The sequence below is a fragment of the Rhinolophus ferrumequinum genome, chromosome 14 (genome assembly GCF_004115265.2).
Source record: "Rhinolophus ferrumequinum isolate MPI-CBG mRhiFer1 chromosome 14, mRhiFer1_v1.p, whole genome shotgun sequence".
Lineage (NCBI taxonomy): Eukaryota > Metazoa > Chordata > Mammalia > Chiroptera > Rhinolophidae > Rhinolophus > Rhinolophus ferrumequinum.
The window spans coordinates 10313189-10326319 of NC_046297.1; the positions used below are offsets into that span (position 1 = coordinate 10313189).

General features: G+C 42.2%; 1 protein-coding gene across 7 annotated transcripts in view; it reads left to right on the forward strand.

Annotated features, from left to right (window-relative positions):
* Positions 1-967: 967 nt before the first annotated feature.
* Positions 968-13131, forward strand: part of EYA1 (EYA transcriptional coactivator and phosphatase 1) — a 303123-nt gene continuing 290959 nt past the window's right edge. For 2 of the 7 annotated variants that reach the window (XM_033126638.1, XM_033126639.1), the window contains exons 1-2: positions 969-1362; positions 12268-12373. In XM_033126638.1, coding sequence (XP_032982529.1) covers positions 12341-12373 — 33 coding nt within the window. In that variant the 5' untranslated portion in view covers positions 969-1362; positions 12268-12340. Of the gene's footprint in view, positions 1363-12267; positions 12374-13131 lie in introns of all 7 variants that reach the window. The other 5 variants (XM_033126640.1, XM_033126636.1, XM_033126637.1 and 2 more) reach the window with 5 other exon arrangements.

Genomic DNA, 13131 nt, shown 5'->3' on the forward strand with positions numbered 1-13131 from the left:
GACAAGTGCTAACATTTGAATGCTCACTGAGAAGATCTGAGTCCTTATATGAGCAAATCAGCAAGGTATTTGCATATCTGTCAGGCTTGTGATTGGATTCCCTGAATCAAGAAAGAGGAAATTCCCAAAGAAGGAGTAGCTCAGATTACTGGCCTGTCAGGCAAGCTTCATACAATGCTGGAACCCTTTACAGGCAGATTCAAGATTCTCTCTGGCCCCCATAAGTCACACATGCAGAGGGACTTTGGGGTTACAGAAACCTACATCTTCCCTCCCAAAGGGTTCCCCCATGCAAAGAAAGGACACAGGGCATTTAGTCCAGGCTCCCCAGCATGCGTTTGGGTAATCCATTACTGCCCTTTGCCTTGGTTTCCCTATGTATAAGAACTTAGATTACATACCTCTCATAAGAGTATTTGAATCCCAGATGTTTTAACGTATTTCAGCCTGATAGCTTATTTATATTCTCCACACCTCACCTCAAAAAAGAAAAAAGGAAAAAAAAAATCCACCCTGTCACTCCACCCACCTGTCCCTTCAGGTCTTCATGCACACACACCTGGCTCCCCAAATTAACAGAGCAAACCCACCACGCTCTCCTTCTGCAAGGGCTGAGGAGCCCCAGTCACCCCGTGGGGCTTGGGCAACAGGCCCAGGATCAGCTCGGGCGCAGAGGGGCCCAGAGAGGAGGCTGGGGCCCAGGAAGCCCCTTCCTAGGAAGAAGGCTCCCGTCGCCAGCGCACGCCCTGGTGTCGCTGTGCTCTCAGAGCCACACGAAGGTCGCCCCTCAACCCGGAGGCACAGACTCATTTAAGAAGGAAAGAAAGAAAAAAGCCACCACTGGCTCGAATTTCTGGAAGCCAGAGGAATTTTTGCCCTAAACACCGACCCAGAACCCGTCTTGGCGCTACCCAGGCCTCTCCGTTATCCATTTTCGGTTTGTTTTTGGAAGAACCGGTTCCTCAGGCCCGCGTCGCCGGAGTTGGGACCCTAGTAAATCCAGCCGCCGGCCCGTGTCGCCGGCCACCCTCCCCGGGCGCGCTCTCTTGCCACCTTCGCCCCTGGCGGCGCGCTCCCGTCCTGCCCCGGCCGCCCGGCCGGCTTTAGCCTCCAGTTGGGTTGCGGTGAGGAGGAGACTTTGTTGTGAAACTAAATCTGACCCTTTGGCTCTGAGGCAGCGGCCGAGAGCCCGGGCCGCTGACGCCGCAGCCCCACCCGGGGCAGGAGGGCGTTGATCGGAGCCGGGACAGCAGTGGAGGGGGCGCAGCCGCGTGGGCCCGACCCCCGAGCGAGGGCGCGCCACCCGCACCCCAGCCCTCCTGCGCCTCGGAGGGCCCCTTCTCCAGTGGGCACCACCGCCAGGTACGCGAAGCCACCTGGATGGGCGCAGCGGGCGCTCGCAATAACGGGGCTGCGCACGGGGCCAGCTGCGGTGACAGGCCAGCTGCGGTGACACGCGGGCGGCGCCCCCTGGCCTGGCAGCCTTAGGGCAATGCACGTGGAAGGATGTGCCTGAGGCCGGTTTGTTTTCCTTTGGGGAGGTGGTGACTGATTGGGACATGGCGGGGGACAGAGGGGGAGTCCTCTTGGCCTTATCCGATGTAGTCATTGCTGTCTTAGAGGTGTGCTTGTGCCTGAAACTCCAGTTGGGGAAACATTTGGGGAGCGATGGGCGCAAGCCGATATTTATATTTAGTACTTTCTAGTCCCTGGAGTTCCTTCTTTTGTTCAAAAGTGTATCTGTTGGCCCAAATCAAAGAGGCCAGTTAAAAGGAGTAGCAGATGAATTGCAGGGGCCAACGGGGGCGAGGCATTATTATTTCTATGAATAATTAGGGAAGCAGTAAAAATTAAACAGGATCTCTGTTTTATCTTTGGTGAGGTTGGGGGAGGTGGGAATACTGCTTACAATATAAACTGTTTTCTTTATGTTAAGTAAGACCCACCCCACGTTTTTTGTACTGGTAACCAGACTGACTAGTGCTACCGAGGTATGTCATCTCACACAAAAAAAGCGCAAGTCTCCTTGAAAATGCTCCGGTGGCAAAAGGACTCAAACCTTTCAAGAAATGTGAAGTCATTATATATTCAAAGGAATCAGTATCGATTGTCTACTCAGCACAGAGGGTCCCAATCATGGGTGAGGAGTGCCAGGATAATGCAGGACAGGGTGTCCGTGTGAGGAAGGCATTCTGTTCAGGGACCCTGATACCCTGGCTGTCCTGGGCCTCTAGCTCTGAGCGGTTCATTCAGCCAACCCTGGGAAATGGGCCATGTACCTAGCACGCATCTTGTTACATGGATAAAAATGGTTTCTGGCCTGAAGGAGCAGCCTGGTGGACAATTGTGACCTGATGTGACTAGCACTGTGATGGGGAAAAACACAGGTGTGCAAGGCTTCCTGGAGGAGGGGACTCCCGTGCAGGAGTCTGGGAGGAAGATGCGTCCTGCAGGCACAGAGCAGTTGGCGTCAGGGGCAGCTGGAAGTAGTCTGCCATAGTTGCAGGTAATAGAAGAGACCTGGGATGCAGGAGGGATGTGCAGAGAGGGTAGCTGGGGCCAGATGGGGAAGGGCTGAGGTGTCAGACCAAATGGGACCAAATCAGACTTGTTCCCTGCTTGGGCGAGCGTAATCTCAATTTCACAATTTGGAACATGTGGAGGCCTTGGAGAAAAGACAGAGAAATGTGCTAATTAAGTTACAAAATAGGAACTATGAACAAAAATTTTTAGTGGGATTACTTGGCCTATAAAAAAGTCAAAATGTTTACAAAAGGTAATTAAAGAGAGGGAGCACTGTAATAACAACAGTGTTTTCCTAATTGTTATCTTAGTAACCTGAAATGCAGCTTCTAAAAGTGTCCAGTTGTCTGAAGCAATTGACTTACATGATAATTTTTGGATGTGAAAACTGGAGACAATTTAGGCATATTCCATTATAGTTTTAGGACCTTTCTTCCTTTACAAAATGCTTATCATTCACTTCGCACACACGTATTGAATATATCTTAGGTGCAGGACTTTTTCAATCATCTCTCTCCTATTACACGGTAGTGATATCGTTGTATAAATGAAGAAATAGGCTCAGAGAGCTTAATTAATTTTTCCAGGATTACAGAGTTAATAACTGCTTTTTCTCTACCTGTGACTCATCAGGACTAGCTCTGTTTTTGGCTTTCTCCCCTTTAATCATTTATATCAGTGACTTGCAAGAAGAAAACTCAAGTAATGGTTTTTATGTTGACACAAAACTGGAAGGAATATCTCAGTCATTGGTTTACAGGATCATGAGTCAAAGAGAATCTGAGTGAGCTTGACTGACAGGCAGAAACTAACAAAACGAAAATTTCACAGGGATGAATCAACTCCTCAGTATATAACAGGGATTGTGACTTGAAAACTGGTCATTTGCTGAAGCATTTGAGTGTCCCAAAGCTCAGTAAGTGCCAGTGGTTTTTGGATCCAGAGGCCACTGGCCAACAGACATGCTTTGTGGAGGGCCATCAGAAAGTTAAGTAACTCTTTTTATTTTATTTTTTTTAAGCAACTCATTTTTAAAAAGATGTATTGAGCCTAGGGAGCCCTTAGGGGATATCATCATAAAATTAAGTGTTTCAAGGACAATTTTGTGTAGGAGGATATTGACGTGTGTTTGTGTTGGTACCGAAGAAAAATTGAACCTAGAGAAGATGGGTCTATTTCAGCTCAGTATGAGGGAAAGGCTCCTAAAGGTTAAACCTTCCAGCTTTGGACCAAGTGGCTTGCCAAACTGGTGAATTTCTGTCATCAGAGGTGTTCACGCAAAGGCAAGTTGGCTCTCTATTAAGGATGTTTCAGGTGATTCGTGCTCTGGAAAATTGGGTTCCAGGACTTCCTTGTATGGCCCCTTCACAGAATCCCATACTGTGTATATATATCCCTGTCACATTCTATCACCCATGGACTATTTTCTCAATGAACTGAAGGGAGACTGATTTCTTCAACTTTTCTAATTTTGCTCTAATGCCAGTTGCCCTTTGATTTTAAAGAAAGAGGAACATTCAAAGAAACCCCAAGTCACTGCCTCTTTTCTGACAACTCAGGCCCTTTTCCATCGCCGTCTTTATTTACGGTGTTCTGGCCTCTGAGACTGCAGTTTTCCTCCATCAGGCAGTCTTTCCTCTGGCCAAGACACAGCTAAAAGGAAGAGTCAGCTTCCAGGAAGTGAGGAAATGGCTTTGCTGAACTTCAGTTGTGATTGTCAAGGGGAAGGGGGTGAGTGGTAGAGCAGAGCAGGGACATGTTTATTCTCTAGTTCCTCCTAAGCTGGCGCGTGCAATGTGCATTCATTCTGAGAAGGTTAGAGCCCCGCTGCTAAGTATATTACCTAATGAGCTGGGCATTGAAGTCTGTGCCCACTTCGTCTGTGGCTAAAACTGCCTCTGAATTTTAGTAGGAAAAGAAAAAGAAATGGCATTAAGAGCCTGAGAAATATGTTTTCGCCGTATTGGTCTACATAAACTGCTTTTTTATTCTTGACAGCTGAACGGTGGGCTAAGCACCGACCAGGTGCTTTCGGAATTTGACTCAGGGTGTTACTGCAAACCAGATCAGCATTCGCCATTCTGATTTAAATCCTTACAAATTAAAACCTTCGGTATTACATCAATTATCAACATGCCAACTGAACCTTAATATTAAAGAGAATTACACACTGTGCAATCCTTACCTCTTAAACCAGTGATATATTTTTAAGCCTCTTCTTCACTTCTACACCTAAAAAAATGAATGTTATTGGTGGTAGAACACGTATAATTTACTCAAGAAGGAATACATGTCAGCTGCACGAGAGAGGAGTATTGGTGGATGAACATCTAGATAAAGGTCGGCACTAAATCATGTTTGACATGGAAGGGCAAGGAGTATTCTTCCCTGTGAAGGAGGAAGTCACAGTCAAGACAGTTTACTTTCTTGACTTTACAGGACAAAAAGAGGTTGACAACTGATGGGAAATGTGAATTGTAGCACATTTTTAAAAAAACACTGGAAGTGCATAGTTCACTGAATTTTGACAATTATGTACACCTATGTAATCCCTCCCATCAAGATATAGAATACTTCTAACACCCCAAAAGTGCCCCTGTGCCCTCTAAGGTCCATCAACTCCCCCACCCCACCCCACCCCACCCCACCTTCAGCCTGGCTCTAGGCAACCACTGTCCAAACTCATCCCAAAGGATGGGTTTTTGTGGTGTGTTTTTTTTTTTAACACTTTAAGAGGTATTTGATATGGTAGATCTTTCTATGTAAAGGTAAAGGAGTAGGTATTTCATACCCCTCTTTTTCTTTTGAATAGAGGACGAAAATCCATTATTTAATTATAGATCTTTACTTAATTTGGAAACAGCAAACATAACCATTGAACAGAACCTGTGTAGCTTGCTGCCCATTGTTCCAGAACCTAAGTTATTTCAAAACTGAAACTATAGTCTTGGGAGGCTAAGAAACTATTTCTGCGATACATTGTATACAAACAACATCTGTGGAGGACTAACCATGCCCTAAGGTCAGCAGATGCAGCAGAATTAATGCACCCTCCTGGTAAAACTTTAGATACGTTGTATACGTCGATTATGTTTTAGATTATTTTCTCTTAAATGTCTGAATTTTCTTGTTACATGTAAGATTTATAGGCCTGTGCTTCTCAAGCAGTGTGCTACTGCACGCCACTGTTCCTCAAATTCATCGCGGCCTTGCCGTCAGTCATAACCAAGAGGCAACATGTACTTTTTCTACACCTCAGTAGAAATTTTTTTATGACAATGGCGGTAAGACTCCACCGGCTGAGTCAGGTGACATGGTGATTCACCTTGCTGAAGGTAAGAGGAGGAGGAAGTGATCAGGATAGTGATAAAAGATCCCATGCTTACTGGAATTCCTCTTGACTTTTCTTTTTGAGTCCATGAGGGCAGATTCCACGCAAAGAGCATGTTGAGTGGAGGAAAGAGCAAGTGGCAAGGGTGTGATAACCACGCCTACTTTTATCAGCATCGTCCCAGCCCCCACCAGTGATTTAGTTACAGCTTTCAAATGTCCAGCCATTTTTTAGTGTTCAGAAGCTTGCCATGAATACAGACATCTGGTAACCTCTACCGTAGGGAGATTCATGAATGCTCTCAAAATTTCAGGTTCCTTTGTAGCAACTTTATTTGAATATTTTTAAAAGGTGTCTTCTGTGTTCCATCCTTTTACCAGGGTCAGTGTGATACGTAAACGAAATCCAAATAAGTGAATTTGACCTCACTTTACTATTACTATTTTCAGCTACCATACCTTTTGATCCTTTAATTACACTGTTTGGGGTTTATCTTTAAAGAAATCATTCAAAAGAAAGAAAAAAAAATCTGAATGAATGAAGATCTTGAAGTGTTATATGCTATATTGAGAGAGTGAAAAAAACAACAACCCACTTTATAGGGATATCTCCCAAATGGAATTTTACACGGGCATTAAAAATGATACATGTACAGACTGTAAAGTTCTTATGGCACAATGTTAAGAGAACCCAGAGAAACACAAGCATGAAGATTCGCTATGATCATAGCTAGCCCGAATTATGCATGCACCCAGACAAGTTGGGTTGATGGGATTATGGGTATGTTTCTTTAGGTTTTTTAAAAATATGTTGTTAATGCCATACATACGTGCTCTGTTAAAATACTGTGTAGGTCTAATGCTCTTGAAAACACATAGTTTGACTTCAACTGTAGTTACTGAGTAAACACGTCACCACACTCCTAATTAGTGTCAGTGCGTTTGTGCCCTTGTCTTTCATTCTTCATCTGAAGTTAGAAGGGAAGCAGAACTCTGGTCATATTTATTTAGAAGTTCTATAAAGAATACACAGGTTTCATACTTAAAACTTTAAAACAGCAGTACTAGTATATCAGTGGAAAAGCTATAAAAGCAAATTGGTGTGGACGTTTATTTCTATAGAAATTACATCTCTAGCTGTAGTAGACTTTCATCAGCGAAGAGATGAACTTGTGTTTCTTGAGTGATTTCAGGAGCTGGGACATGTTCCTTAATAATTTGAAGGAGCAGTGATTATCTGGTTTCTAAGTCTGACTCACCTGAGTTTGCCTGGGCCCTGTTTTCTTTGATACAACCAAATTTCTTCGGCAGGTGAGGAAAGCGAAGAAGAGGTGGCAGTGAGACTCGACATCTTATGGCTTCTGGAGACGGGAACAGTTAGCTGAGTTGAGTAGGTCTCTGGAGGTATTTATCCAATGGTTCATTTCACTGCAGGCTTCTGTTTGTAAATTTTCTTAAAGACCCCTTGATTTGATATGTTTATTCAATCTGCAGTTGTAGTCTTCTGGGGACATACTTTAGAATAGCCCTTTTCTTTTCTATAAAGCAATGTTCAACCACTAGTTTCCTTCTGCTTCTCAGGAATGTTAGAAAACTCAACACTTGGTGAGAAGGCAAAGATTAAAGTGATGGTGTGCTGTAATGAAAATAGTCTTTCATCCAAGGAGCCACAAGTTATTAGCAGTGTCTGATAGGTCTCTGGTTCATTAGAGATGATTTATGTGTCATGGAAAATACAACCCATTTTTCAAAATCAGCAGGAAAAATTAAAATATACATGATATATACAATTTTTAAAACTACTGTTTTCTTCCTAGTCATATTCGTCCCCACTTCCACCCCCACCTTATTTTTCTTCAATCTAGAAAGTCTGTCCCAAGAGCCTGCCTGACTAGATTGTTGATCCACTTCCTGCCTCTGGAACTGACACATGTATTCCAACTTCTCTTCTCCCAATCTTTTGTTCTGACAGTAGCCATAGTATTTGTGATGAGCTAGAATTCAGGTAAAAGCAAAATAATGTTTACATGTCAGATGAGGTCCTATTATTTTACCAAATGCCTGGTTTTAGCTGACGTAGAAAAGATTAGGAAGGGTCTGTGTGGAGTGAATATGGATTTCTATTGAACCTGGAAAAGTTTCAGTTCAGAGTCTTTTTTTTTTTTTTTTTTGGTAGCGAGGGAGCACAGAAAAGATGTTTTGTCTCACGTGCATTACAGTTTCTGTATTCTGTATTTTAAAAATTATTATTAGGCTTATTGGTTACAATAGGGCATAAAAGCCCGCTTCCAAATATGCACCACTGAATTCTACAGGTATAAATATAATGCCATCACCAGGGGCCCAATTTCATAATTTCTATGAGCCCCCAAAGGGGATTTTGTATAATTGAAAGATTTGTCAGATTGTAGTCTCAATTTGACGCTTTCTGTAGAGTCTGTTTTATCAGTGTATAAATCTAACATTTATTTGCCATTCTTCGCTTGCTAGTATGCGTATACTCATTTCAGCCCCTTTCTACCCCGCGTCCCCAAGGGTGGCAAATAGAAAGGAAGTTCCTAAGGCTTCCATTAACGCTATGTTGGGTGAGTCCCCCTAACAAAGCTAGCTTTTCAGTGATGTTTCATCAACAGTCCAGGGGATTGGGACTGAAGAAGGCAGTTTCCTCAAGTGTTGAAAAGACCAACTCAAGCAGGGCCAATAGTTCCTATTTCTTCCTTGCCCAGGATGCCTTCCACTGCCCTTCTTGCCACCTGCCGAGTTCTGCTCGACACCAGCCTGGCATCTAGCCTAAGGCTGTGAATACAAGTCTCCTGAGGAGCTCTACCACCTCAAGCTGTGGGTACCCCTACCCTGTCTCCTGTGGACAGTGGCGGCCTTGGAAGGAACTGCATACCACTGTCTGCCCATGCGTCCAGCAAATATGGAGAGTTGGGCTATATTTAAATGTATGCTCACCTGTGCAGCTTTTTCTCACCATTTTGTTCAATCGATCTTTTCCTCCTACTGGTGGCTCCAGTCTCTTGAACTTGGTCAACAAAGCCCCAGGTTGTCTGTCAGTTCCTCTCTCTTTATTAGGGAACCTTACACTTCAGTGGTCAGCAGAAGGGTATCCTTCCATTGTGTACAACTCCAAGACGATACAACTCCAAGAGTGTAATTGTTGACTCAGGAGTGCGTCAATAAAGGATTTGGCTTTTGAGGGGTAAACACACACGTGAGTGATTGACCCAATTCTGTGCTCTGACAAGGGTGAGTCAGGGATGGGCGTGTGAATGGGTACCCGCCACTAGACTCATGGCGCCCTGTCTTGTAGGGGCACTTCTGATACCAAGGACTCGCCTCTACCTCTCCACAAATCTCCCCAAACAAATCTCGTCCCACCGCCCCTCCCATCCTCTACCTAGATTAGCCTCCTTGGACATTCTTTCTAGGAACCACTCCTTGGCTTAAAGTCTCTGCAAAGTTCACCTCTAAGTACTCTGTAAGAATTCATGTGTAAGTCTATACAGCTTCATGAATAGCTACTCCCTATGTGTGCAATAGGTAGGTAAGTAAGTAGGCAGGTAAGGTAGGGGGGGAGAGAGAGAGAGAGAGAGAGAGAGAGAGAGAGAGAGAGAAAGAGAGAGAGAGAGAGAGAGATGAATTTAGTAATCTGCTTTGGCTTGAGCCGGTTTCTTAGGAGACTCGAAACAAATTTTTAGGACCCAAAATTTAACTCATACTTTTTAAGTTGATTGAATGATAGCACTCCCATTTAACTGCCCACCTAATTCTAGCTCAGAGTTTACATGTATTCAAAAATTGCCACGTATCAATAACATTCATTCATTCATTGAAAATATTTAATGAGTGCCATATGTGACCGGTGCAAGAGAGTAAGGCCCCGGTCCGAGCCCTCATGAAGCTACAGCCTAGTGGGGGGAGACAGGTACAGAAATAATTACGGTCCCATTAGATAAGTGCTATAATGGGGGCAGGCTTATTTATAAACCATGAAAGATCAAGTCCAGCGAGAGAATTAAGGGTTTACCAGAGCCAGGCTCCTAACTATCAGTAGACCCAGCCGTGGCATCTATTTCATGGTTTGGATTGACAAGTAGAAATCTGGAAACAACTATGCTGATTTAGCAAGCGGCCGAGGATTTGTAAATAAAGTCCATGGCTCTCTCTGATTTTTTGATTTTTTGAGTGGTAGCCTTTCTTAGTGGAGACATCTACCTGAAATAGATGAATGCTGACTCTTTTGACTTCTCAATAATCTCAGCCTTTTCTTTTTAGTCCAGGAAACAATAACAAACACAGTATTTAGTACAGAATAGTTTCATCTTCAGAAGAAATAAAATTACAAATGAAATACCTTTCAAGCTCATGTAACTTGACCATTCTTAATACTTTAAACTGTTCAGTAAGTTCAATGTGGAAATATGGAAAAGAAACACATGGGAAATAATCCTGGAATATCAAATATACAGATTTTGATTGAAACATGTTCTCAGGACAGGTATGGAGAGGATGGGAATTTAGGGGAAATCAGAGGAGGCTTTGTCTTGGGCCTGTTCCCTTCTGTGAGGAATGAGACTGGACTTTGTCTCGCCACATATAGGTGCACTGTGGGCGATTTATGTGAAAGCGCTTTGTAAACTGTAAAGCGTTTTACCAATGTAAGGCAGGATTATTATCATTATTTTAAAATGCTACCTTATCGCCTGGAAAAGTTAACGTGCCTCCAGAGAGTAACTCAAGCAATGAAAAAAAAGTCTAGTTTTTATAATATCTCTGCCTTAATTATGCAAGGAATCCTTTCAGAGCACGGCTGGTGGATTTTAAGATTCAGTTCTGAAATTTTGTGTGATTCAAAATAGAGTGCTGTATTGTTTCTTTTTCTCTGTTTAGCAGACCACAAATACATTCCTTTGATTTTTATTTACTCATAACCTGAAATTAATATAAAACTGTTTCATGTTAAAATTATAAAAACTGTGTTTTCATAAGGATTCTCCAAATTTGGGGGGGTGGGTCTAGTTGTTTATGAGTCTTACGTCTTCCAAAGGCAACGTCTTTGTGAGGACAGTGGATAAAGCGTATGTTTTCCAGCGTTGATAATTGTGAGCAAAACAATTGTGAGAATTACTCCAGCATTTCAAAATTATATCCTAAATGATCCATGCTTGGAATATTTTACCTGAAAATTTTGTGTGTAAATACATACATTCATTAAATTATAAATCTAAGATATAAACTTGGAAGATACCATCCAGTTGTAATCGGCCATTCTGCAGATAATAAACCTGAGGCTCAGAGTGCCTCATTTTATTTGCCTGAGGTCATTCAATTAGTTAATGGCAGAGTCAGAACCCGAATTCAGATCTCTTGACTTCCACTACAGTGGTTTTCCTACCATGCTGACATGCAGAAATTCAAGTACTTTTACATAAAGTGGTACTGAAGTTGAACTACTACATGTTCTCTGTAATTTTATCTTGGGCAATATTAAGATCATGTCTATTTTTTTCCTTAAAATCACATCTATATTTAAATATCTGTGTTGGAGTTTATGTGAGGCATGTAGAATGACTTTTTTAGTTGCCAAACCCAAGTAAGAACACCTGAGAGCCTCTTTTGGGTTCCTCACTGGAACTTGAACATGAAAATTAATTCTGAAAGCAAACGAGAATGGACAGCTAGGAGGCTATATTCTCTCCCTCTCTCTCTCTCTCTCTCTCTCTCTCTCTCTCTCTCTCTCTCTCTCTCTTTTTTAAGATAGTTAAATATAGAATATATTTTAAAACACTGCATTTATTGTCCGTGTCTTGAAGTATCCCCAAACCCCATTCTTCTTGAAGGTGTTGAGTCTCTGAAGGTTCAGACTTGATCAGCCGTGAAACTGTGACCTAATGTAAACTTGCTCAGAAATAGTATAATAATATCCTTGCCCTGAGGGAAAAACACTCAACTCTAGGTTTTTCTCTTTTATTCTTGCTCAGACTACAGTCATATTTCTTTGTTAGTATTTCCTCTTTGCATTGTGGTACAATTGACGTTGATAGATAGCATGGAGAAACTGAATTCAAAAAGAAAAAAAGAAAAGGGGAAAAAAAGAAAGCTCTTACACTGTTGGCTCAAAAATAATGTGTGTGGAAAGCTCTCTAGCTGGCCTCTCCGTTCTTTGTCTTCCTTGAGCTGCAGCTGCTGACAGCAGACGCACTGAGCTATCATTTGGCCACATTTGGCTCATGTAAATTGTGATAAACAGTGAGCCTATAATATTTATTTTAAAGATTCATTCCGTGAAGGTAAGCGTTCTTGACTTGTGTATACATGCTAGTAAGTGGAAAGCTGCAGATGTAAAGATCAACTCTTAATTTCATGCCACACAATTAATACAGCTGCTTGGTGCTCTCTTCCCCACAGGTGCGGGGGTGTTGGAACCCTTTGAAGAAGTGTGTAGCTAATAGCCCCATATATAATTCAGAAGACATCTTCAATGGAAGACCCCCGGGGGATAAATGGACTGTCTGTAAGTAAACAGAATGTCAGTCTTAAGGAAAGAGTTATTACTTTTAAAATCGTAATTACTATTTTTGTTGTAACCTGAGTGTCTAGAAATTCCTCAAGAGCTCTGTACCAATTTTTAATGATTTTAAAAGTTATGAATTAAATAGTACACTCTTTCCTCCGCCTAACCCACCTGATATCTTTTTTAGAGGTATCAGTTATCAAAAGTAGAGTTCTAGAGGGCAAAGCCAAACTTTCGTATTAAATACTTCAACACGCATAACATGTTATAATTTTAAGGCTTGCATTTTTCTTTGCCTCAGGGAAAACATGTATTTTGTCTCATAAAATTTGAAATTAATATCTAAGTTTGGATTGTTTCCTATGCATTTGTTTTATGAATACATGCGTGTATATCTTTCAAATGTGTATTTAGTACAATAGTTTCACAGTTTGATGAACTTTAAAATGGGCTTTAAATTAAGAACCTTGAGTCTCTTAGGTTTTATTTCGTTCATTTATCTTGTGAGCAGAAGAGAAAGAATTTAGAAATTTTTCCCAGGTCCCTGTCAGAAAGAAAAGAAGTCTCCTTTGGCTCATAAACAAATATTCCCAGTTAGAGGTAATCTTATAAATAACCTTTGGATGAGTCAGGACTTGAATAAGTCAGTGGATGTTAATTTTCAAAAAGCCTGTTTCAGTGTGTGAGAGTTGTTTCCTTGGAAAGTCTCCATAGCAGTATTTTGGGGTGGCCTGTGTGACTTCGCTCTTTAAGTCCTC